At 36.1% G+C, this 24,167-nt stretch overlaps 2 protein-coding genes across 3 annotated transcripts; both read left to right on the top strand.

Moving 5' to 3' along the window:
• The first annotated feature begins 399 nt into the window (after positions 1-399).
• On the top strand, positions 400-7,416 carry LOC107760922 (DNA-(apurinic or apyrimidinic site) endonuclease). Its single transcript, XM_016579057.2, has 9 exons — positions 400-707; positions 1,455-1,547; positions 1,804-1,948; positions 3,315-3,516; positions 3,901-3,979; positions 4,806-4,867; positions 6,405-6,491; positions 6,649-6,752; positions 7,184-7,416. The coding sequence occupies exons 1-9, from the start codon at positions 471-473 to the stop codon at positions 7,252-7,254; spliced, it is 1,080 nt and encodes a 359-aa protein (XP_016434543.1). The 5' UTR covers positions 400-470; the 3' UTR covers positions 7,255-7,416.
• Positions 7,417-11,735: 4,319 nt separating this feature from the next.
• Positions 11,736-22,835, top strand: LOC107761881 (lysine-specific demethylase JMJ705). 2 transcript variants are annotated; one of them, XM_016580171.2, is made up of 7 exons: positions 11,736-12,788; positions 17,103-17,181; positions 17,680-17,747; positions 17,861-18,011; positions 19,261-19,943; positions 20,064-20,693; positions 21,281-22,835. In XM_016580171.2, exons 1-7 carry the CDS (start codon positions 11,969-11,971, stop codon positions 22,573-22,575), a joined length of 3,726 nt encoding a protein of 1,241 aa, XP_016435657.1. In that variant the 5' UTR covers positions 11,736-11,968; the 3' UTR covers positions 22,576-22,835. The 2 variants fall into 2 exon arrangements, with proteins under 2 accessions (XP_016435657.1, XP_016435656.1); XM_016580170.2 differs by having other exon boundaries at positions 21,278-22,835.
• The last annotated feature ends 1,332 nt before the right edge of the window (positions 22,836-24,167 follow it).

Below are 24,167 nucleotides of genomic sequence, written 5' to 3'. Positions count from 1 at the left end.
CAATGACAAAATATAGGACTTTTCATCATTTTTACAGTCTGGAAAACAAAAAAAATATAAATGGAGCTTCGAATTTTAGAAAATGAAGGAATGGAGCTTCATATAATGGAGGAATAATATATTTTACAAGGAATGACTAAGAACCCACTTAAATATAATTCATTTTGCACTATTGGGCGTTGGGAACAGGCTGATTAGGACCAAATGACGCCACGTGGACATGATCAATGGTCAAATATGATTATTAATTAACAGAAAACGAGTTTAAATGTTCAAATAAAAAAGTGGCAAGACGCTTATTGAATTTCTAAATTTAATTGATTTGTAGCTCCCCGCGAACGTTTTTAGCCCGAAGGGCAGAACTGTCATTGCGAGCTCTCCTTTATAAGCACTCGTTCCTCTTCTAAGAAACGGGACAACAAGAATCAGAGTTCACTGCTCAGTGTCTCTCAAGAAGAGCACAACAAAAGATGAAAAGATTTTTCCAACCAATTGAAAAAGACGGGTCTTTCAAAAAGCCCACTCTTTCTTCTGTCAGCGAACAAACAACAGAAACGATTTCTGAGAGTGCTGCTGCTGAGAACAAGAAAGAGCCAACAAAATTCTTGACTTGGAATGCCAATAGCTTTCTTCTTCGTATCAAGAATAACTGGACCGAGTTCACCAAGTTCATTGAGAGTCTTGATCCTGATGTCATTGCCATACAGGTTCTACAATTTTGCCTTTATTTTTGTGCTGCTAAGTGTTTATTAATGTCTAATTGCTTTGCCATTGTGATTATCTATGTTGCGCTTGTCCATGAATCTTCATTTAGAAAAAAAGGTATTTTATTTTTGGACAATTTATTGTTGATACACCAAGGAAGCCGAGAAATTTAGGATATTTTTTGTCATCAAGCTGGGTAAAGAGGGTGCTAATATACATAATAACATGGTAATAGTGAATAAGGTCGATTATAACTCAAAAATGTAAGATTATGCATATGATGAAAGAAAATTCTGTTAGTTAATGAGTTATTTCAATGCCTAATTTGCAATAAAACGGAATAATTCCTTTACCAAAAAGCAGTCCAACAGTGAAAAAACGATAGGAAAGATATTAGAGTAAGTGTTGCAAACTGGAAACAAGAGCTTGATGACCAAAGAAAAAAAACTTATATGATCTCAAACTGTGGGTATCTTCTTTTGACAGATTAAATGAAGTTAGTAGTTGTGCTCTTATTTTGATTATTGCATCCTTGTTTCATGTTACAATACATATTTGTGGTTAAGGTTAGCTGCTGACCAGGTAGCTTCTTTTGTTTTCACTCTCTTTGTTTATTGCTTCTTCTCTTTTATTTATTGAGATATACATTTGAACCTTTGTTCTGAATTCGGTATTTGATTCTTGTAGGAAGTTATTTTGTATTATTTATAATTGGTAGGAATGCCAATCTAACCGCTTGTTGGTGGTAGGAAGTAAGAATGCCAGCAGCTGGTTCCAAAGGCGCACCTAAAAACCCAAGAGAGTTAAAAGATGATACCAGCTCTTCACGTGAAGAAAAACTGGTAACTGTTGGTGTTCATTTTAGTAAAGTAAATTGGATGCAGCACACATATCTCTTACACTATCTCAAATGGTCCTAAATTCGATGCTTATTTTTTGGTTTCCTTAAAAATTTCATTTCAACTTGTTTACTGTGACTTAGGTGGAAGACAGGATACCATTAGTCGATATTGAGAAAACTATTTGTCGTTCACTTCTTCTTGTGTGATAACAAGGTAATGGTACTTCTTCACTGGGTTTTATTTTCCCATCATGCAGGTGGTCACACGAGCCTTATCAAGTCCACCGTTTAAAAATTATAATGTTTGGTGGTCGCTTTCGGACTCAAAATATGCTGGAACTGCATTATTCATCAAAAAGTGTTTTCAACCAAAGAAGGTTTCCTTTTCACTTGATGCAACAGGTGCCCATTAGTAGATAATTATTTTTTGAAATGATTACTTTTTAAAATGGAAAATCATGATGAAGATTACAAAGCATTTTTAATTTTTACATTAAATACAATGAAACAGCTCTTGGTTCCCCAGGAGATTCACACAATGGTGAAGCTTTTTTTCTTTATGAAAAGAACCCTTTATAGTCCTGACAATTGAGTGGAAATTACCAGTGGAGGAGTAAAATAATTTATATCAATCAATTGCTGCTTAAATGAGATCGGCTTGCTAACTGTTGGTTAAAGAGGTCTCTCCGGCCCCGTTTCGGTGCACTATTGGAGAGTGACGAATTGGATAACCCATCCAGTCCTCTATCGCATCGAATTGACAATGGGATATTCTATCATATTCTGCGGAAGTCCTTCGGTCTATGATGTTCATCTGGTTTAGAGGAAAAAGAAAAGAAACTTGGAAGCACTAGCAATTTGTTTCTCTAGTTGGACAGTACTTTCAACCAGGCAATTTCAAGTCCACCTCTTTTCCTTGCTAAATTGGTGCGATGAGGATTACCCTTTTACTTTATTCAGTTTTCCTTTTTTCTAAACGAGCTGAAAATTATAGAGATTGAAATGTCTTTGGTTGCCTTCTGCTAAAGGTTGATGGCACTGTATTGTGCAGCTGCTTGATATGATTTTACCCATATAGCTAATAAAAAGATGTATGCTTATCCAGTGTAGGTCTCATTGGAATTTGCTTTAGAAGCCTGTTCCTAGTCGCCGCGCACATGGTGAACTTGGTAGCTTAAGTGGATCTTCAAAGAAATGAAAGGCATTATGTAATTAGGCATAATATTCATGTGCTTCGAGGACGTCTTTGCCAACTTCTTGCAATACTGTATTTGTGATAATAACTTTCTTTTTCATTGCCCCCCCCAACACACACACACACACGGAAAAAAAAAAAGAATCAAATAAATAATTACAATATTGCAGGTTAGTGACTGAGGTATCGTTGTTGTTGTAATTACAATAATTCAGGAGACACAAGTAACATTTTACTAGTAGGCTTTCTATATAGGATTATTATCATGTTTATGTCTGGAAATAGTACTTAAAAGTAAAGAAGATTTCGATCACTTTTTGCGTGTTACAAATCTGACATCTTAACTTATAATAAGCTCCAGTCTTGAAAATGTGTGGCCAACAGGAATCATGCAGCTATAAGCTAAATCTTTCAGTTATTTCTAAACATAGTGAGACACTTACAGCAATTTGACTTGTAGTGCTTCTCTCTCTGTCTCCCCCCTTGCCCCTTCTCTTCCCTATTTGCGATATAATGTGCTTGATCCAACTGGCTAAAGCCAATAATAAGCTTGACAAGTGTTTGTATTCTTAGGTTCTAAGCATGAACCAGATGGTCGAGTTATTTTGGCTGAATTTGAGACATTCCGAATATTAAACACATATGTGCCAAACAATGGGTGGAAAGAAGAGGAATCTTCATTTCAGAGGAGAAGAAAATGGGATAAAAGAATGCTCGAATTTGTTCTCGCAACTTCAGATAAACCCCTTATTTGGTGTGGTGATCTTAATGTAAGGTACAATTCTGTTTAGAATTTATATATTTTTAATTTAGTATGTGTTATTTATGTACTTGTCGTACTTGATTACATAATTCTTTTTCTTTTACCTTATTTTTTTCTTTTCCCATTCTTTTTTCCCTTTATTTTATCTTTGAAGAAGTGAGGATTGTTGGATTTGCTAACAAATTTCATCAATATTCTTATAGTCTTAGTCAAAAGGATGAGTTGTTTCTTGATGTTATATATCCACAAAGCTGTCAAGTTATAATGCTTCTGATCACTTGCAGTTTCATTACTTTTTTACTTTTTACTGTAAAAATGACACTAAATCATACTTCCATAATTTGTTCAGCAAATTTCTCTGATACTCATCCTTTTTCTTTAATGTCTCCCCTGCAGTCATGAAGATATTGATGTAAGTCATCCAGAATTTTTCAGTGCGGCCAAGCTCAATGGTTATATTCCACCAAATAAAGAGGTAAATGCTATCGTGACGTCAATATTTTCCTATTGTCAATCAACAATGTATATATTAATTAATGAATACTACAATGACTTCATCATTTGCTTCTATATCCCCTTTCCTCGCGAAGACTGACTAGAATTCTTTTTCTTTCCCACCGTTTGGTTGTAAATCCTTGCTCCTGAATTGTTAAGCTAGGCGCTTGAGAGAATCAGGTCAAAGGAACTCGGCAAAATGATCCCGTAACTTCGGGAGTAGGGGTGCTCTCACTAATAAACCCGATTATACCAATAATCCAGTTGTTGAATCAAGCCGGACCTGTAGTAATCTCTGGCAGGCAAAACATTTTCTGTAAAAACATTTACACTCAAGAAAAATGACTAGTTAAAAACCATTTGCTCTTCTCGGAAATATAATCAATAGAAGTTCCACTAAAATATAATTTCTTGTTTGTCTAGTATTTGATACTTTTCAGTTGTCTGTATAAAAAATATTACAACTAGAAATATAAGCTGTAATCTTCGGTATGAATAGCCCATGATTTTGGATGGATAGCATGTTTGCGAGATAGATGTCTTACTGAAAAAACAACAGACCCTCCAAAAGGGTTTTTCTATAAGAAGAAAAGCAATCTGATGGTGCTTGGCAACATGTACTTATGTTGTTGAATTTGCTTTCCTACTTTGCTGTTCCTCCTGTTATGCTAAATTTTACAGGGTATGTTGGAAACAGAATCCAGTAACTCCTGGATGAGATTGAAGCAGGACTTAGAAAATTTAAGTTGCATTCATCAGTCATCTTGTGCTTATGTCTAACATTCTGACTTTAACTTATCATACAGGATTGTGGTCAACCTGGATTTACCCTGTCTGAGAGGAGGAGGTTTGGTGCCATATTAAAAGAGTACGTAATTCAATTCATACTCCTGAATTGCTTAAAGAAGTCAGATATGATTGTGCCACATGAGTTAATGATTTGTTGTCAGTTATGATTGTTGTGATACAATCAATCCACTTATTCGATAATGGAAAGCGGTTATCACTCTTTAGGGATTATATATTCACTTTATGTTGGTATATTTGTAACACTGCAATACTATATCTGCTATTTTTTTTCTCCTCTTCGCTCTTTGCTAATGCTATACATCACTAATGCTTCTTTTAGTATTACCCGTGTAACAAATGTCACCATTCCATTAAGAAATATTTTGAAATTTTTCATCTTAGCTGAAATTAAGGTCAAGGGCATCAGATACCTTTAGATTGTTCACATTTCAAAACTATACAATTCAGGATTGGGGTGGGGGGGGGGGAGACTGATGAATTTGGTGGAAGTCTATTAGGAAAAAGACAATAAGAAAAGAACATTACAGGAAAGAAACAAACTAATGCCTTTGAGGTTTCCGTTGGACCCAGTTGGACAGAATACAGAACTCCATTGCGCCACATTTTCCAATTTGTCGGAAGCTGCTATTTATTGGAATCATTTTCACCTGCCCCTTTCTCTTACTTTCATTTTTTTGTGCAAATTTTATAATACCCTCGCAATAGGAATTTGTGAACCATGTGCTGTACACTCTCTGTACGCCTATCTCCGGTTCATTTTTCGTTGAAGTTTGTAGAAAAAGTTGCAATAGGGATCTGCGAACCACTTAATATACTTTTTGAGGTTCTACCAGGAAGATGTTAAACAAAGAATGGTTTTGATAACAAATTAGGAGCCTATTGGATGCCTTGCAATAAATAACTTGCTGGAAAGAGTAATTTTATTACGTTAAGCAACATGGTGAGAATGAGTTCAGAAATTGGTGGAGCTTTGAGTTTTTGTAATTGAAAGAATATGCAAGCAAATTGAGTACTTTTTCCTTGGCAAGGAAGTAGATCTGGCTATATGGTCTAAAATCTCAATTTGTTCAGCTTTTATATTTAGAAGCAAGCGAATTAAGTACCCTGTCTTAGATAAGGAAGTCTGCATTAGCTCTCTGGTCACCCTTTGTTTTCCTTGTTGGTGTTCTTTGTGGCTCACCTTCCTCTGTCTATTGCAGATATTGAACTTTTAGATGTGTTGTTTACGAATTTATAATCTAACCGCTGATCTGAATCAAATTTAAATGATGGTTAGTGATAGAAGCATGTCTGAAGCTCTCATGATTGCATAACGTTGTTCAATATCTTGTGTCACTATGTGATGAAGCTGATGCAAGATTAATTCAGAAGAAGTGATCACTTGGGAAAAACTTAAACTTGTTGCAGAAGACAAAACCACTTGATAGTGAGAAATACGCTGAAGTAGATTATATGGAATTTGAACTCGTAAGATGCAGATATTTAGTCTCATGAATCTATTTCTTTCAAGTTAATCTTCCGTTGGATAAAAACTGTAGTGTATTGTCATTCCATTGACTGGTTGTGTACTGTTATCTGATATTCCTATTTCTCAGAGGAAAGCTAGTGGATGCATATAGATTTCTTCACAAGGACAAGGACATGGAATGTGGCTTCTCGTGGTCGGGAAATCCTGTTGGGAAGTAAGTTATTTTAGAGTACTGTACTTGTAAGTGATTTCCGTGGAAACATGCTCAAGTAAAAGGATTAGTTTGTTCTACCACTTCCTGTTATTTGTTCTTGCTTTTTGTCCGTTGTTGAGACTGATGGTCCTGATGATAATGTTATTGTTACTTGCAGGTATCGTGGGAAAAGGATGAGAATAGATTACTTTATTGTCTCTGAGAAATTGAAAGATAGGATCGTTTCATGCGAGATGCATGGACGAGGGATCGAATTGGATGGTAAGTTAATCTCAAAATGAACAATACATGAACCTAATGGCTACCAAGAAATTGCCAAAAAGAAGTTAATTTGTGACCTCAAAACATTTAATATCCTATGATCGTCATAAGTATATCATTTAAGTAGATTTTACTTCTTCATGTTTAGGTCTAATCCAGAAACTGAAATGAATAGTAGGATCTCATCCTTCCTGCTCTAAACCAGTAGCTTTTGTTTGGAGTTTAACTTGTGCGATACATACCTATGATCTGGTAGGAATGGAATTTAAGACTCAATAACATCAGCGTCTTTAATGTATCAGAAACATGTATTAAAATCTTACGTGCAGCTCGCTTTATTGTCATAAACTGTGTTTTTTCTTCTTCATGCATGTTATTTTGCCGCGCTTTATCCTGAGTATCTAAAGGTTAATATCTTGTTCCAATGATAGGTTTCTATGGGAGTGACCATTGCCCGGTATCCCTTGAACTTTCTGAGGATGCAGATACCAAACGAGTTTGAAATGTTTATGTTTTAAGATCAAGTGCTCAGTACTATTTCATGCTTTACAGTACTTGCTGATCTAATTAGGCTAAATTGTGTGCCTTACATTAGGGCTATTAGGCTAATTGTTTCAGACCAATTGCTCACTTCTTGGTTTATGAACGAATGACGAGCTTCGGAGCACTATTGGTGAATGGTCTCCTTTAATTTTAGTGTGAAAATTTCTTAGTTTTCTTTTTTCTTCCAAATTTACACAGATTAAAAACTTTACAAAAGTTATTCTTAAATTGCAACTTTTATAATTAAAGATATTTTTAGAAAATGTCTGAAAAACGGTAGGGAGAAAACGTTTAAGTTTTTATTTATAATATCATTTAAAATGAAATAGAGAGCATTAGTTTCCTCTTGTTTCTTTTCCATTTCTCTTTTCCTGTGTGTGTCTTTTTTTCTCTTTTCTTTTCTTTTGGTAACACAAAATTCCTAGTTTTTATTCTCAGTTCTTTTCTTTTCTTTTCTTTTCTTTTCTGAGTCGTATCCTAGTTTAGTTAATTTATTCATTATTTTTATTTTATTCCAGTGGAGGTCCTAGTTATGATAAATTAATCAAGTGTAAGACACCACTGATGATTGGAGACAATATGTTAACCAAATTTTGATGACTAGACAACCTCATTATTGTCTTTTCTAGCTTTCTAACATAGACATATTTAACAAGTGATTTTGAGGGTAACCTTGTAACTAGTTTACAGTGTTTTGGGTCGCGTAGGAGAAAAGGGAAACAAATCAGATCAAAAGGGGTCAACTGCTAGTAAATTATCGTACTATGATAAATTCCATATGCCTTAACTTGAACAATCATTCAAGATTATCGTACTTGTATTAAAGTACTTGTATCAAGGGCAGTTCGATACTCAAAGTATTCCGTATTCATATAGGGTCCGAGGAAGGCCGCACCCCAAGGGGTATGATGTAGGCAAGGGTTAATTTCACTAATGGTCATTGGACTATTTTTCAATTTCACTAAAGTCATATAACTATTTTTTGTCACTTAAAAATAATTAAACTTTATCATTGTCACTTAAAAGTCATTTTGCCTCAAACCCCTACCATAAATATGACATGACATTAAATTTTATGATAAAAATCCAAAAATAAATGCCACATAAGCTAATATGGGTCATACCCATTTTAGATCTATTTATCCTTTAATGTGATTTGATCCATAATTCAAATGAGTTTTGATAAAAAAAAAAATATATTAATTCTACATTAGTTTAAAATGATTATCCTATACTACAAAGTTTTGTCTTTTCTGTCACAACACATTCATAATTATTCTATACTAAAATAATCTATGCTAGAAAATTCTTATCTTGTTTGTATGCCCCATCTGAGTCATTTTATAACTCAATGTAATGAATTTGAATACACTTATATGGGGCATACAAACAAAATAAGAATTTTCTAGCATAGATTATTTTAGTATAGAATAATTATGAATGACTCTGATGGAGCGTACAAATAAAATAAGAATTTTCTAGCATAGATTGTTTTAGTATAGAATAAATATGAATGTGCTGTGACAAAAAAAGGCAAAACTTTGTAATATAGCATAATCATTTTAAACTAATGTGGAATTAATATTTCTTTTATCGAAACTCATTTGGATTATGGATCAAATCACATTAAAGGATAAATGGATCTAAAATGGGTATGACCCATATTAGCTTATGTGGCATTTATTTTTGGATTTTTATCACAAAATTTAATGCCATGTCATATTTATGGTAGGGGTTTGAGGCAAAATGACTTTTAAGTGACAATGATAAAGTTTAGTTACTTTTAAGTGACAAAAAATAGTTATACGACTTTAGTGAAATTGAAAGATAGTTCAATGACCATCAGTGAAATTAACACATGTAGGCAGCCTACTCTGCTGCAAGTAGGGATGTACATAGGTCGGATTTGTTCGAATTTTTTAATTACCAAACCAAATCAATTATATCGAGTTATTAAATCTAAAGACCAAACCAATAAAATTCGGGTTTTTTAAATCTCGGGTTTTCGGGTTGTTTCGATTTTTTTTTCATAAAGTCTTCATAGCACACAACATAGAATTTGTGCTCCAAATATTTCTTTAGTCCTAGTAAGGCAGAACTATATAAGATATTTTTTTAATAAAATAACATAAATGTGAGATGATTCATGGCATTGTACTAAAATATTCAACAATAAAGATAAGAAAATCGCATAAAATAAATATTATTAATAAGCCATAATGACTAAACATTAAAAGAAAAATAAGTTATGCATTTTATCTAAACCATGAAAAAACTAAAAAATAGAAATCCAACACTATTTTCATTCATAGTACAATTGAATTGAATGTCTTTTATTCTCATTAGTATTGATTTGATTTTGGTTTAGCATTTATTTGAGTTACTAACATTTATGGATTATAAAACTTACTGGAACATCCAAAAATTATAAATCCAAGCTTGAAATAATACGTTAAAAAATAAAATTATGAAAAAACTTAAGAAATATTTATAAACTACACTACAATAAATATTTTCATGTATTAAATATATTTAAATTTTCTATACATATAATGTCGGGTTGGTTTGGTTTCGGTTTGACTTTTTTTAGTTAAAACCAAACCAAACCAAATATCGTTAGGGATTTTTTTTCCAACACCAAACCAATCAAACCAAATTATAGTCGGGTTATTTTTTTCGGTTATTATCCGGTTAGTGCGGTTTGTCGGTTTCATTTGCACACCCCTAGCTGCAAGTATCAACGGTTGATTCAATAGCTCGAACCTGTGACCTATAGGTTATATGGAGACAACTTTACCGTTGTTTTAAAGCTTTCATTCATTACCGTATTTGTATGGACAGTGAAAAAAAGAAGAAAAATTGATATTGTATAGTTGTTCTCAAAATAATAGCCGAAGAATGTATTTTATATATATATATATATATATATATATATATATATATATATATATATATATATATATATATATATATATATTTTTTGTATGTTATATACAAAAATTATATAAATTGTATATACTTTTTCGGCTACCAAATATAAATAGTTGCTATGGTGTGCTACAAGTGAAAAAAGCCCAAAAAAATCAAGAAAACAATTTACCCAAAGTTTCGTTTCTTTTTTGATTATTTTGGATGTGCACTTAAAGTAATTGGTTAAGATTGGCAAAAGTTCAGGCAACTCCAACTTGAATATCCAAAAGAAATCAAGTGAATAACAGAAGTGGAAATTTGATAGATTGTTATCACAATTTTCAGGTGATTTACTGCTTTTGACATGCCTGAAATGTTTAGACATTAATTCGTACTTCAAATCTCATTTAGTATTTAATTGGACAAACTAGACGTTTTTGGCGAAAATTTCCTCTGGAGGAGAATATATACATTGATTCAAAGAACCGATTAATTTGCTCTGCTGGCCACCAAAATAAGCATATAAGCTGAGGCCCACTTCTCCAATTAGTTTAAGTTATTTGTACTAACGAAGTAAAAATATTTACATAATCAAATAACTTAGGTAATTGCAAATAACTTTATTCAATACCAGTAATATTAATTAACTAGAATAGATGATAAACAACTTACTATAATATGTTAAATTATATAAATAATGTAAAAAATTCATTACATTGTTATTGGTGTATAGAATTTAAATTGGTTATCTATTTGTTTGAGCAAGTGAGTTGACTGCATTAAGTGGTAGAGATGTTGCCATTTCAACTGAAACCAGGGCATCTTTGTCATGAAAGAATTATAGTTTATTTAAATTTTTATGATATGTAAACAAGATAATATAAGTAGACTTACGAAAAATATATATATATATATATATATATATATATATTCAGATTGAGTTTAAAAATGTTTCACCCTGCCAACTCAAAAGGTCGTGTTCAATTCCTAAAGTTTGACCTTTTAAAAGTTCCATGACGGAAGTTTATTTATACTGTTTGCCAACAAAATGTATTATTATGTAGTTATAATACAACAAAATTCAGTGAAAAAATCCTAGTGGAACCTCTCCTGTCTTTTCCCCCCAAAAATGTATAGTAAAACAAGCTTCTGTAAAAGGCAGTATGCCAGTTTGCCTCACTTACCATATTGTGGTTAGTTTGTGCCATAGTAGCATTTTTAAAAATTACACTCTAATCGACTTAATTAGAAGACTCGATTCCATTTTGAAAATAAAAAAAATACTGATAAGAAGCTATTTAAGGAATAAATGAACCTAATTTGGATTAGTAAAATTAGGGTGTTATTTGGATATAAAATTAGTGATCTCTTAAAAAAAATTACAGAAATTATGATCGGCAAAAGAGTGAATACAGTAAAAACAGGGTGTCATTTTCAAGAGTGAGCTCCAAACCCGGGTAAAACCCCACACATGTTTTACAACTCCCCTGCTCTGCCCATTTTCTATCCTCTGTTTTTCTTTTTCGGCACAAAGAACAGAGGACATAAACTAAAATACTCACTACTAACACACAGCTAACTGCTACTGTAAAAATTACTTCCTCTTCTGCTATAAATACCAAAGAGAGAAAAAATTAGAGAATAGAGAATCTCAACAGCTGTTTCTCTCTCCTCTCTCTTTTATCTCTCTTACCACAATGTTTCTATAGATCTTATATATGTGCTTTGAATATAGCAAAAAAAGAAAAAGAAAAATTTGATTAATGGCAGAGGCAAGTGGTAACATAGAGGTATTTCCATGGCTAAAAACCCTACCAGTAGCACCAGAGTATCACCCAACCCTAGAGGAATTTCAAGATCCCATTGCTTACATTTTCAAAATCGAAAAGGAAGCTTCAAAGTATGGAATTTGCAAAATTGTACCCCCAGTACCTGCACCTCCCAAAAAGACCGCTCTTGCTTATCTAAACCGGTCACTTTCAGCTCGGTCCGGTTCAAATGGGGGTCCAACATTCACCACTAGGCAGCAGCAGATCGGGTTTTGCCCAAGGAAGCACCGACCCGTTAAGAAACCCGTTTGGCAGAGCGGAGAAAACTATACTGTTCAGGAATTTCAGGCTAAAGCTAAAGCCTTTGAGAAGAATTACTTGAAAAAGAATTTCAAGAAGGCTTTAACCTCACCCCTTGAAATTGAAACCCTTTTTTGGAAAGCCACTGTGGATAAACCCTTCTCGGTTGAGTATGCAAATGACATGCCGGGTTCTGCATTTGCCCCTAAGAAGGTGGGAAATGTAGTTACTACCTTGGCTGACACAGAGTGGAATATGAGAGGGGTGTCAAGGGCAAAAGGGTCATTACTCAAGTTCATGAAAGAGGAGATCCCAGGGGTAACTTCACCTATGGTGTATTTAGCCATGATGTTTAGTTGGTTTGCTTGGCATGTGGAGGATCATGACTTGCATAGCTTGAATTACCTGCATATGGGTGCCGGGAAGACGTGGTACGGTGTGCCCAGGGATGCAGCTGTGGCTTTTGAGGAGGTGATCAGGGTCCATGGTTATGCTGGAGAAACTAATCCTCTTGGTGAGTCTTACTATTGATATTGCTCAAGTGGTTTTGTCCTGTTTCCTGCTTAAATTATGGGAAACCAGCATAAGTCATTACCCTTATTTTGTTTAGTTGTTTGCAAGCAGTGAATTGTGCAACATTGAACTAAATATGGGCCCCTCTATTATTCTATGAAGCAAACAGATATGCTCAACTCCGTCCCAAAAAAATTTAAAGCTCTGTGTTACACTGTTCAGGGATATTGTACAAGTATGTGTTTGTATGTTGTTGGATAATCACAGGTGTTGATATATATAATTTGCCTTTACCCAAGTGTAGTATTCTGCAATAGGTTTGATCACTTTGTTTCTTTTTTTAATGAAGGACCTCTGTTGATGTTAGATTAATTCTAGACTCTAGTTATATATTGATCTCCTTGTGATTTTGAAAATGAAGGGCAGCCTTGGAGCAATGGTAAAGTTGTCTCCGTGTGACTTATAGGTCACAGGTTCGAGCCGTAGAATCAGCCATTGATGCTTGCATCAGGGTAGGCTGCCTATATCATGCCTCCTTTAGGTGCATCCTTCCATGTATCCTGCGTGAACGCAGGATACTTTGTCCACCAGGCTGCCCTTTTTCTTTGTGATTTCAGAAGTGGCTCATGGTTCTAAAATTGAGGAATATATAAAAATATGAGAAGCCTAACTTGAGTGAAAATTGGAACTTAGAGAGTTGGCGGCAGCTGGTATTAACCTGTACGTAACTCCTAGTGAATCACCCCACAAATGCTGATGGTGTACAGTTTTGAGACAGTGCTATGCTTTCTAAGGGAAATTACTGTAATCATTTTGAGAGGAAATTCTTGCCACTTGGAGCTTCTTGGTTGTCTGCATTAATGTAGTTGGGTCTCACTGATTTTGTCATTAACATGTGTAATAATGTGGTTGTTATTGTGATGTTGCATGTAAAGTAGAGCTGTCTTAGATGTATCTCTGCTTCAGACTGTGGAAATATGTTGGACTCTTTCATATTCTGGACATTTATCCCGCCAAATCTTCTGCTGTGTCTCTTTAGCTTGATGTTCTTGATATTTTGGCTTTGTTGGCATATATGGAACTGAGTCACATGGAAAATGGTTAAACTGTAAAGAGTCTCACAGTTACATGAATTAGGTAACAGTACCTACTAAAGATAACTACTTCAGGGCAGGAAGTTAAGGTGCTTAGAGGATTATGTCTCTTTAATGATACTTCTTCCTTGTTTGGTAGAAGTTAACCTGCCTTCTTTCCTCTATATTTTTCCTCATCCCATCTAATTCTTGATTTGACTTTTAAGTCATAGAACTTCATAGTTTAGTTACTGCACAAAGTGTCAATGCAATTCTAAAAAGTTGCAAAGTAGGAAATGAATTGCATGAAGTTTGAGAAGGGAGTATGCTACCTCTGACCTTTGAGCGAAACAACCGAGAGGCAGACAAGGCACTTTTAATCTCTAAGCTATATACACTGCAGAGGCGGAAGCACATTTTTTCTACCATCCCTGTTTTTTTGAAAACATATTTCTTGTCTTTTTAGAACACCTTAAAGAAAAAAAAATGTACGAGGAATTGGGGAAAAAAGGTGGAGAGAAGAAGTTATTCCGGCTGGCCAAGTTGAGAGAGAGGAAGGCTCGGGATTTGGACCAAGTGAGATGCATCAAGGACGAAGATGGTAGAGTATTGATGGAAGATGCCCAGATTAAGAGGAGATGACAGACTTACTTTCATAAACTTCTGAATGAAGAAGGGGATCGGGATATTGTGCTAGGCGAATTGGAGCATTCCGAGAGTCACCGTGACTTTGGGTATTGCAGGCGTATCGAGGTTGAGGAGGTCGTGGGAGCTATGCGTAAGATGAGTAGGGCCAGAGCGACCGGTCCAGACGAGATTCCGGTGGAATTTGGAAGTGTGTGGGGAGAGCAGGTTTGGAGTGGTTGACTAGGTTGTTTAATATTATTTTTAAGGGGAAGAGGATGCCGGATGAGTGGAGGTGGAGTACGGTGGTTCCATTGTATAAGAACAAAGGTGATATCCAAAGTTGTAACAATTATAGGAGTATCAAATTACTGAGTCATACCATGAAAGTGTGGGAGATGGTGAGGATGACAGTGTCTGTATCCGACAACCAGTTCGGGTTCATGCCGGGTCGTTCGACTACAGAAGCTATACACCTTGTTAGAAGGTTGGTGGAACTATACAGAGAGAGGAAGACGGATCTGCACATGGTGTTTATTGACCTAGAGAAAGCGTATGACAAGGTTCCTAGAGAAATTCTTTGGAGATGCCTGGAGGCAAAAGATGTGTCGGTTCCCTACATTATGGCGATTAAGGACATGTATGATGGGGCTAAGACTCGGGTTAGGACAGTAGGAGGTGACCCTGAGCATTTTCCGGTTGTAATGGGGTTACACCAAGGTTCTGCGCTCAGTCCGTTCTTATTCGCCCTGGTGATGGACGCGTTAACAAACCATATTCAAGGGGATGTGCCATGGTGCATGCTATTCGCCGATGACATAGTTCTGATTGATGAGTCGCGAGTCGGTGTTAACGAGAGGCTGGAGGTTTGGAGACAGGCACTTGAGTCTAAGGGTTTCAAGCCGAGCAGGACGAAGACGGAATACCTGTAGTGTAAGTTCAGCGCTGAGCCAGGGGAAGTGGGCGTGGGTGTGAGGCTTGATTCGCAGGTCATCCCGAGTAGAGGCAGCTTCAAGTACCTTGGTTCGGTTATCAAGGATAAGGGGAAGGGGAGATCGACGAGGATGTCACACACTGTATTGGGGTAGGATGGATGAAGTGGAGGTTAGCATCTGGAGTCTTGTGTGACAAGAGAGTGCCACCGATAATCAAAGGTAAGCTTTATAAAGCGGTGGTTAGACCGGCCATGATGTATGGGGTTGAGTGTTGGCCCGTTAAGAACTCACATATCCAGAAGATGAAAGTAGGAGAAATGAGGATGTTGCGGTGGATGTGCGGGCACACTAGGATAGATAAGATTAGGAATGATGATATTCGGGAGAAGGTGCATGTGGCTCCCATTGATGACAAGATGCGGGAAGCGAGGTTTAGATGGTTCGGACATGTTCAGAGGAGAAGCCCAAATGCTCCGGTACGGAGGTGTGAGCAGCTGGTTGCGGAGGGCACGAGAAGAAGTAGAGGGCGGCCTAAGAAGTATTGGGGAGAGGTGATCAGGCAGGATATGGCGAGGCTTCAGATTTCTGAGGACATGACACTTGATAGGAAGATGTGGAGGTCGAGTATTAGGGTTGTAGGTTAGGAGGTAGTTGAGTCGTGTCTTACTTCGTACCATTGTGGGACTAGCAATTTAGGGTTTTTGTCTAAGATAGCTAGTGGCAATGTTGTGGCTTACTATTTCGCTTTTTAGTGCATGTCCTATTTACTAGCTATCGCTTTTGTTTTGCATCTTTCCTCTAGATTTCACGGTGTTCCTATTTTTCTTATGATTGTTGTGGCGATACTAATATTTACTAATATTGTCTCCCTTTGCTTTGCATCTTTCTTCTGGATTTCATGGTGTTCCTATTTATCCTATGAGTGTTGTTGTGATACTAATATTGTCTCCCTTTTTGTCCTTTTGTCTTTTTGTTTTTTTTGAGCCGAGGGTCTTTCGGAAACAGCCTCTCTACTCCTTCGGGGTAGGGGTAAGGTCTGCGTACACACTACCCTCTCCAGACCCCATTAGTGGGATTTTACTGGGTTGTTATTGTTGTTGTTAAAGAAAAAAAAATACTTTATGTTATTTGTGTCCATGCCCTCAATTACTGTGGCTAAAGTTCTTGAGAGCTTTTGGCAAGATTGGGCTTCTGTGTGTTATGTTAAAGCTGACAACAAGTAATAAGATCCACTTTCTGTCTTTTTATCCCTTCTGGCATCAATTCATCCTTGTTGCTGCAAGCTTACAGAGATATGACATTTTTAGACTATACGCATAAGCTTTACAATGAATTACAACACATCATGAAGATATTCTGCTGTATATATGACTGTTTTCTTTACCCGTAATTATTTAAAAAAAAGAAGAGAATATACTCTGTATTCTGTTGTTTTCCAAGATAATATGTGCTAGTGGCCACCAAACTTTGGTCATATCGCTTCTCTTTTTTTATTCGTGTTGAAACTCTGGTCTTAATATCTGAAACCATTGCTTTCTCTCACTTTAATTGGCTGCATAGGGAAGATTGAGATTATTTTCTTTGACACTTGAATTTGATTACAGGCTTTGTTTTGAGCACAAACACATTTTTAACCAGTATACTCAGTGAGCTTGAACTCCATAATTTTGCATTTTCTTTCAGTTACCTTTGCTACACTTGGGGAGAAGACCACAGTCATGTCACCTGAAGTACTGCTTAGTGCTGGTATTCCATGCTGCAGGTGAAATACTGATGTTTGCATTCTCTGTTTGTGTTATTGGTGGGTCTACAAATTAAACTTGCTTGCATGACCTCTGGAGTTTTAATCGCTTCTTGTTTTTATACTTGGAGGATATATTTTGTAAGCTTTTAGGCTGAAGTGGATCATGCAGAGAACTAAAGTGGAATAAGAGGAAGGCAATTGTTGTCTTTTCTGCTGGAGAAGACATCTATCTGTGAACCCTTATAATAGAAAATCTTATAAAAAAAAAGACATCTATCAGTGAACCATTAATTGACCTGGTATTGGGGGAAATTGATCGATAGTATTTCAACCATGGAGGGGCTATAGCTGTGTTAGATTGACATATTAAGGATTGCTTTAAAGCCTTCTGATTGTTTTCACAGTAAATGTTATTAGATGAACCTAGAGACACATCGTTTCTGTGGTTAATGCATGATAATATACCTCTGGTGGCAACTCACCATTTCTAGTCCTGACTATCCTATTTGAATTCAGGTTGGTGCAAAATGCCGGAGATTTTGTTATTACCTTTCCACGAGCCTATCACTCAGGGTTTAGTCACGGTAAGCAGTTTTTTGGTTAGATGTAATTATGTCTTTGGATCTATTTGTTGCTCAGTAATTGTTGAAGGAAGAAGAATGACAATTCTTGGGCTTTCTACAATTTTAAAATTTAGGATTTAATTGCGGGGAGGCTTCTAATATTGCTACTCCTGGGTGGTTGATAGTTGCAAAAGACGCTGCAATCCGTAGAGCATCAATTAATTGTCCTCCAATGGTGTCACATTTCCAGTTGCTTTATGATCTAGCACTTTCACTCTGTTCAAGGTTTGTTCTCTTGCTATAGGTAAATTTTTTTTTTTTTTTACCATTCCTAGATTATTGAAATCTTAGGGTAAATTGTATTAGACTGCCTATTGAAAACGCAAAGAGAAAAACAGATTACTAGTATAAAGACATCCCATTTATCAAGCCTTTTGAACTACTCTATCGCCATATTTGAGAAGTCGTGGAGCTGAATTTTCCTTATTGCATCTGCTGTATAAGATGTATCAGTATATACAATACGATCTACACTTCAAGATGCAGGGAAGTATTATTCCTGTAAACTCATAGGATGTGTAGTGTCTGATAAACGAGCATTTCTTTTATCAATATAGTTCCATTCATTCATGCATCAAGTCTTTGCTGGAGATTGTTTGCTTAAGCACGTGGGTTCTAGCTACCTGAAGCCTGCTTTATCATCCCTTCTGTTTCCTCTCTCCATGATCTGTTTGCGAAGAAGGATGTTTCCTCCTGAATTCTGTACGAACTCAAAATTTCAATTGTAGTAGTTTCACTATGGATGTGTCTTGACTATTCTTGTTAAAATGTGTTTGACCTTTTAATGCTTGTTAGACCATCATGAAAGATTAGGAATTGATTGCAATATTTTATGGTTTTGACCTTTTATTTCCTTAGTTTTAACTGTGACATTGTATCGCCATGTTTATTCTATGAGACCATATATTAATTGTTCCTAACATCGGCAAGGAAATTGGACCCATGTAGCGAAGCTGACAAATACAGCTTTGATCATTCACTGATCCTTGTTTTCTGTTTTAGCAAATGACAGTGGTTAAGATCTTGAATAGCCAACACAGTGATAGTTTCAGGTTTTGTGCAGAAGTGACTGCATCTTAATTCTTACATTCAGATTCTTTCTGAAGTTACCAGATTTAAGCGTGTTCTCCCACTCTTAGTGGATTACATTTCTTGTGATTGCTGCTAGTTCTTTCTGTTGTATAATCTCCTATAGCTTGGAGGAGGGAACCATGAATAGACTGCATCCTTCCTGATAATTCATCTTTGTATATACAGTCTTAGATTGAAGTGGATAGATAGTAAATTTTGCATCCCTGTAACTGAAGAGAGTCACACAGACTGATTATATATCTTTGATTGAACTGCTTCTTTGCATGCTTGTATGGTGGGTTTAAAACTATTGAATATGGTTAACAATCTATTTAGAGCATCCTCTATGTTAGGTAATGGTCTCTCTGTTGGTTTCTTTAGCTTCTTTAATCTTCTACTGCAGAGTACCAAAGAACATTAGAATAGAACCAAGGAGTTCTCGCCTAAAGGACAAGAAGAAGAGTGAAGGAGATATGTTGGTCAAAGAACTGTTTGTTGAGGATTTGAACTGTAACAATTATCTTCTTCATATTCTTGGAGAAGGATCACCTGTTGTACTTCTCCCTCGACACTATTCAGGGATTTCTATTGGCTCCAATTCAGTAGCTGGGTCCCAGTTAAAGGTAAACTCCAGGTTCCCCAGCTTATCCAGTCCAGATCATGAGGTGAAGAGTAAAACAGATTCCGCATCTGATGCTCTAATGCTAGGCAGGAAACAGCGGATGAAACAATTGGCAAGTGTCTCTTTGGAGAAGGGAAAGCACTCGTCTTGGCATACTGGTAACAGACTTCCAGAATCTGGCAGAGATGAGGCTGAATCCTCTCCAGAGACCGAAAGGGAGAATCTGGACCCTGAAAGAGGAATGACTTACAGATGTGATACGCTGTCAGAGCATGGACTTTTTTCTTGTGTAACTTGTGGGATCCTATGTTATACGTGTGTGGCCATAATTCAACCAACAGAAGCAGCTGCCCATCACTTGATGTCATCTGATTATCGCAACTTCAATGACTGGACAGGAAATGTAGGTGGCGTAACTGCTAACAGTAGGGACGCAAATGCTGCAGAATCAGATTCCAGTTCAGGTATCCTCTTCATGAAATGATCTGTGCAATATGTAATGTTTTAAATTCTGTCTTTTTCTTTTTACTCGCATATTTGGTTTGCGGGGCAAGTTATAGTTGAACTTTATATGTTGATTGCAGGATGGTTAGTTAAAAGGGCTCCAGGTGGCTTGATTAATGTCCCGATAGAGTCATCTGATCGAATTCGGAAATTGAATAATGAAAGCGTAGGAGTGCTTTCAAGTACCAAAGCACGCAAAGAAACTTCTTCCCTCGGCCTGTTGGCTTTAAATTATGCTAATTCTTCAGACTCTGATGAAGATGAGGTTGAAGCAAATATTCCTGTTGAAGCTTGTGAAAGCAGACAAATGGATTTTGAGGATGAGGTTTCTCTACGAGTTATTGATCCTTATGCAAACCACAGACAAAGAAGAGCTGTATCTGGTGGTAGAAACTGTCAAAGTCTTGATAATTCCGTTCACTTGGAGAGTGGAAATCTCCCGTCGGGGGAGTCAAATACTTTGCCAGATAGGTCGAGGCATCAGCTAAGATCCCATCAAGTTGGTGCAAATTGTATCCCGTTTGCCCATAGAGGGGAAATAGCAAATAGCGATGGTGTTGCTCCATTTGATAATGGGCCTATGCAATTTACTTCAACATCTGATGAAGACTCTTTCAGAATACATGTATTCTGCCTCCAGCATGCTGTACAAGTAGAAGAACAGCTCCGACAAGTTGGTGGAGTACATATTTCTCTTCTTTGTCATCCAGGTGAGCTCTAAATTTTTTTTTTTCTTTTTTTTTTTTGGTACTCTTGCCGCGACAAGCTCTTACATGTCTTCTCTTCACTATTATTTAAAGCCCTCTTTCAATTGCTTTATCTCTTTCAAACTTTTTTTGATAAGGGTGTTGATCTAAAGCAAGGCTATCATAGTTCATTTAGGAGAAAAGCTTTGATCCTAGTTTCTTCATTTTAATTTAATCTCCATTGGAAGTTGCACCTGAGTGTTTACTTATTAATAGTAATCTGTTATATCAGATAACTGATTTGCATTAGCTTTTTCCGTCAAGATGTCAAAGATGAAGTGAAACTGCTACTATTCTCTAGGAAAGAAAAGGTTACAGATAAACTTTATTTTGGGTATTTAAGAAACATAAGAGAATATGTGATTTTATTGATGTTTTTTAAGTGGTATATCATTGTACACTGGCACGATAAAAGGTAAGATTGGAAGTTAAAACAGTTCTTTATGTACTCATGTAGCTATAGTGTTGGCGTCACCCAGTTATTCTGATCTTGTGGTTCAGTCACTTATGGTTCTTTTGCATACCCTTGACACATGTTGAAATATTAGCAGACTATCCCAAGCTAGAAGCTCAAGCTAAAAAAGTGGCTGAAGAGTTGGGGAGAGATCATTTCTGGAGAGAGATTTCATTCCGCGAGGCAACTAAAGAAGATGAGGAAATGATACAATCAGCTTTGGAAGTTGAAGAGGCCATACATGGCAATGGAGACTGGACTGTGAAATTAGACATCAACCTCTTCTACAGTGCCAACCTAAGCCGCTCTCCACTCTACAGTAAACAGATGCCTTGTAACTTCATTATCTACAATGCATTTGGACGTAGTTCTCCAGATGAAAAATCAGAGTATACTGGGACTGGCAGGGGGTCAGGGAAGCAGAGGAGAGCAGTTGTTGCTGGGAAATGGTGTGGGAAAGTTTGGATGTCTAGTCAGGTTCATCCTCTGCTTGCTGAGAGGAGGGATACTGATGAAGAACAACAACAGAACAACAATAGCATCTCTGCCCGGGTTAAGCCTGAGGTGAAGTCTGAGAGGCCATGTGAAATGACTCCGACTGTTAAAATTGTCGCCAGAACTGGTAAAAAGAGGAAGAGTAGAGTAGAAAATAAAAGGAATTCTAAATTACTAATAGCAGATGATTCTTCAGTTAGTAATGTCCCTCAGCAGCAACGAAAAACTAATCTTAGGAGTAAGAGGATTAAATATGAGACTCCTGAACCTAAAGAGGAGGATGTTGATAAGAAGAAGAGATTTGGCTCACCCATTAATGATGATCCGGATGGTGGGCCTAGCACCCGTCTGAGGAAAAGGATGCCAAAACCGAGCAAAGAGTCATTGGTTAAGCCCAAACCAGCTCCAATAAAGCAGCAGAATGAAAGCAAGAAAGCAGAGAAAGGTTCTAAGGTCAAAATCCCTTCCTCTAATAGCAATTCGAAGAAAGATCCAGTAATGAAGGCTAATACTAGTAAAAAGATGAAGGATAAGGAAGGAGAATATCATTGTGACTTGGAAGGGTGCAGTATGAGTTTTAGCACAAAGCAGGAGCTTTCATTGCATAAAAAGAACGTATGTCCAGTCGAAGGGTGCAAAAAGAAGTTCTTCTCACACAAGTATTTGGTACAGCATCGACGTGTTCATATGGACGACCGTCCTCTGAAATGCCCTTGGAAAGGCTGCAAGATGACGTTTAAGTGGGCATGGGCTCGAACGGAACACATAAGAGTTCATACAGGTGCACGTCCTTATGTTTGTACTGAGACCGGCTGTGGTCAGACATTTCGTTTTGTGTCAGATTTCAGTCGTCACAAGCGGAAGACAGGTCACATTTCGAAGAAGGGAAGAGGTTGACCAAAAACGGAAATTGTAATTTGACATGACTGATGGAACTGTTGTTCAATTAACAGACATAGGAGTAGGTCTAGAATCAAAGTCTCCTTTTGTAATTCTCTCTTGGAACCAGATAATTCTCCTCAATCAGGGGTACTTCATTGGTTCCATTCATTGATTTGAAGTAGTTCAATTGCTTCAATCTTGTAAGAATTATCTCCAAAATCAAGGAATTTAACATTTGAAATTGAAATCCGGAAGTGGATTCTTATTTTTTCCCATTTTTACTTGTTCAGTTGCTGCAGCATTGGACTCTTGTTATGTTCTTATTGTATGTGAGTTTACTCTGTGGTGTTACAAATAGAGGACTGTTTGGGTCACAACACAGTATGTATATGTATATGTTTATGTATATGTTATGTGTTTAAGGTATGTGTAAGTATATCGTATGTATATGTATACTCATATATATAACACTTAAAAAAAAAAAAAAATAAGCGGTGCAATATGTGCAAGAATGCTTTTCTTGCGGGTTACCTCTCTAAAAGTAGTTTTTCTTTTGGTATGACGGATAAGCAAAAATACTCGTGAGATAAAAATTTAGTACCGCCTTATCCTTGTTTGGTTACTAATCCCGGGATAAGTTTTGGCTAAGCTTCTGCAAGCTTTTTTTTCTTTTCAAAGTTGAAGTGTTGGCCAAGCTTTTAGAAGAAAAAAGTGTTTTTGAGTACGAAGCAAGAAAAAATAACTTCTTCTCGGAAGTACTTTTTTGAAAAGTATTTTTGAGAAAAGTATACTTAAAAATACTTTTTAAAAACTTGGCCAAATAGGAATTTTTGCTTAGAAGTGCTTTTCAAATTAATTAGTCAAACACAAACTGCTTTTCACCAAAAGTATTTTTAAGAAAATCACTTTTGAGAAAAAACACATCTCAAAATAAACTGATTTTAGAAGTTTGGCCAAACATGCTATAAAAATAATATTGGGATAACTTATACCCGCTAGATCATGGAATAGTAATCCCAGGATAAAGCAGTAAAATTGACAATCTCCGATTAATACAGTATATCAAACAGTCAATAAGAAATAATATCCGGATAGCTAATCTCAGCATAATTAATTCTAATATAATTTATTTCCAGCATAACTAATCCCAACAAAACTTTTTTTTTTTAAGATCCAAACGACCCCATAAAGTTGTTGAAGAATTTTTTTTTCTTCGAGGAAATTTCATATCATGTGAAGAGTGCCACAAAACAACTTTTTGCACTTTGTGCTACTATCAAATCTCTTCTCATATTTCTATTCGTCTTGCTTCGAATGGTGGAATGCGGTCACTGATGCACCTAGGCCTAGGGGATGGATAGCATTGTAAAACTTTTTGTAGATTATATTATTATTGAAAATAAAATCCATTATTGTATTATGTCTTAATGTAATATTATGTTACTTCCGAAAAAATAGTTTTTTTTTGCTAGAGCTTCGAACTTTCTATCTAGGAAACTCCTAAAATTTATTTTAGATTCGCTATCGCTTTTTAGTTTAACTTGTATTAGTACCCGCGTGGATGCGCGGACACTAACCATGTCAAATATTTGAATTATTTGGATTAT

The sequence above is a fragment of the Nicotiana tabacum genome, chromosome 4 (genome assembly GCF_000715075.1).
Source record: "Nicotiana tabacum cultivar K326 chromosome 4, ASM71507v2, whole genome shotgun sequence".
Classification (NCBI taxonomy): Eukaryota; Viridiplantae; Streptophyta; class Magnoliopsida; order Solanales; family Solanaceae; genus Nicotiana; species Nicotiana tabacum.
Note: the sequence above shows the minus strand (reverse complement) of the source record. Positions and strands in the feature narration are given on the sequence as shown.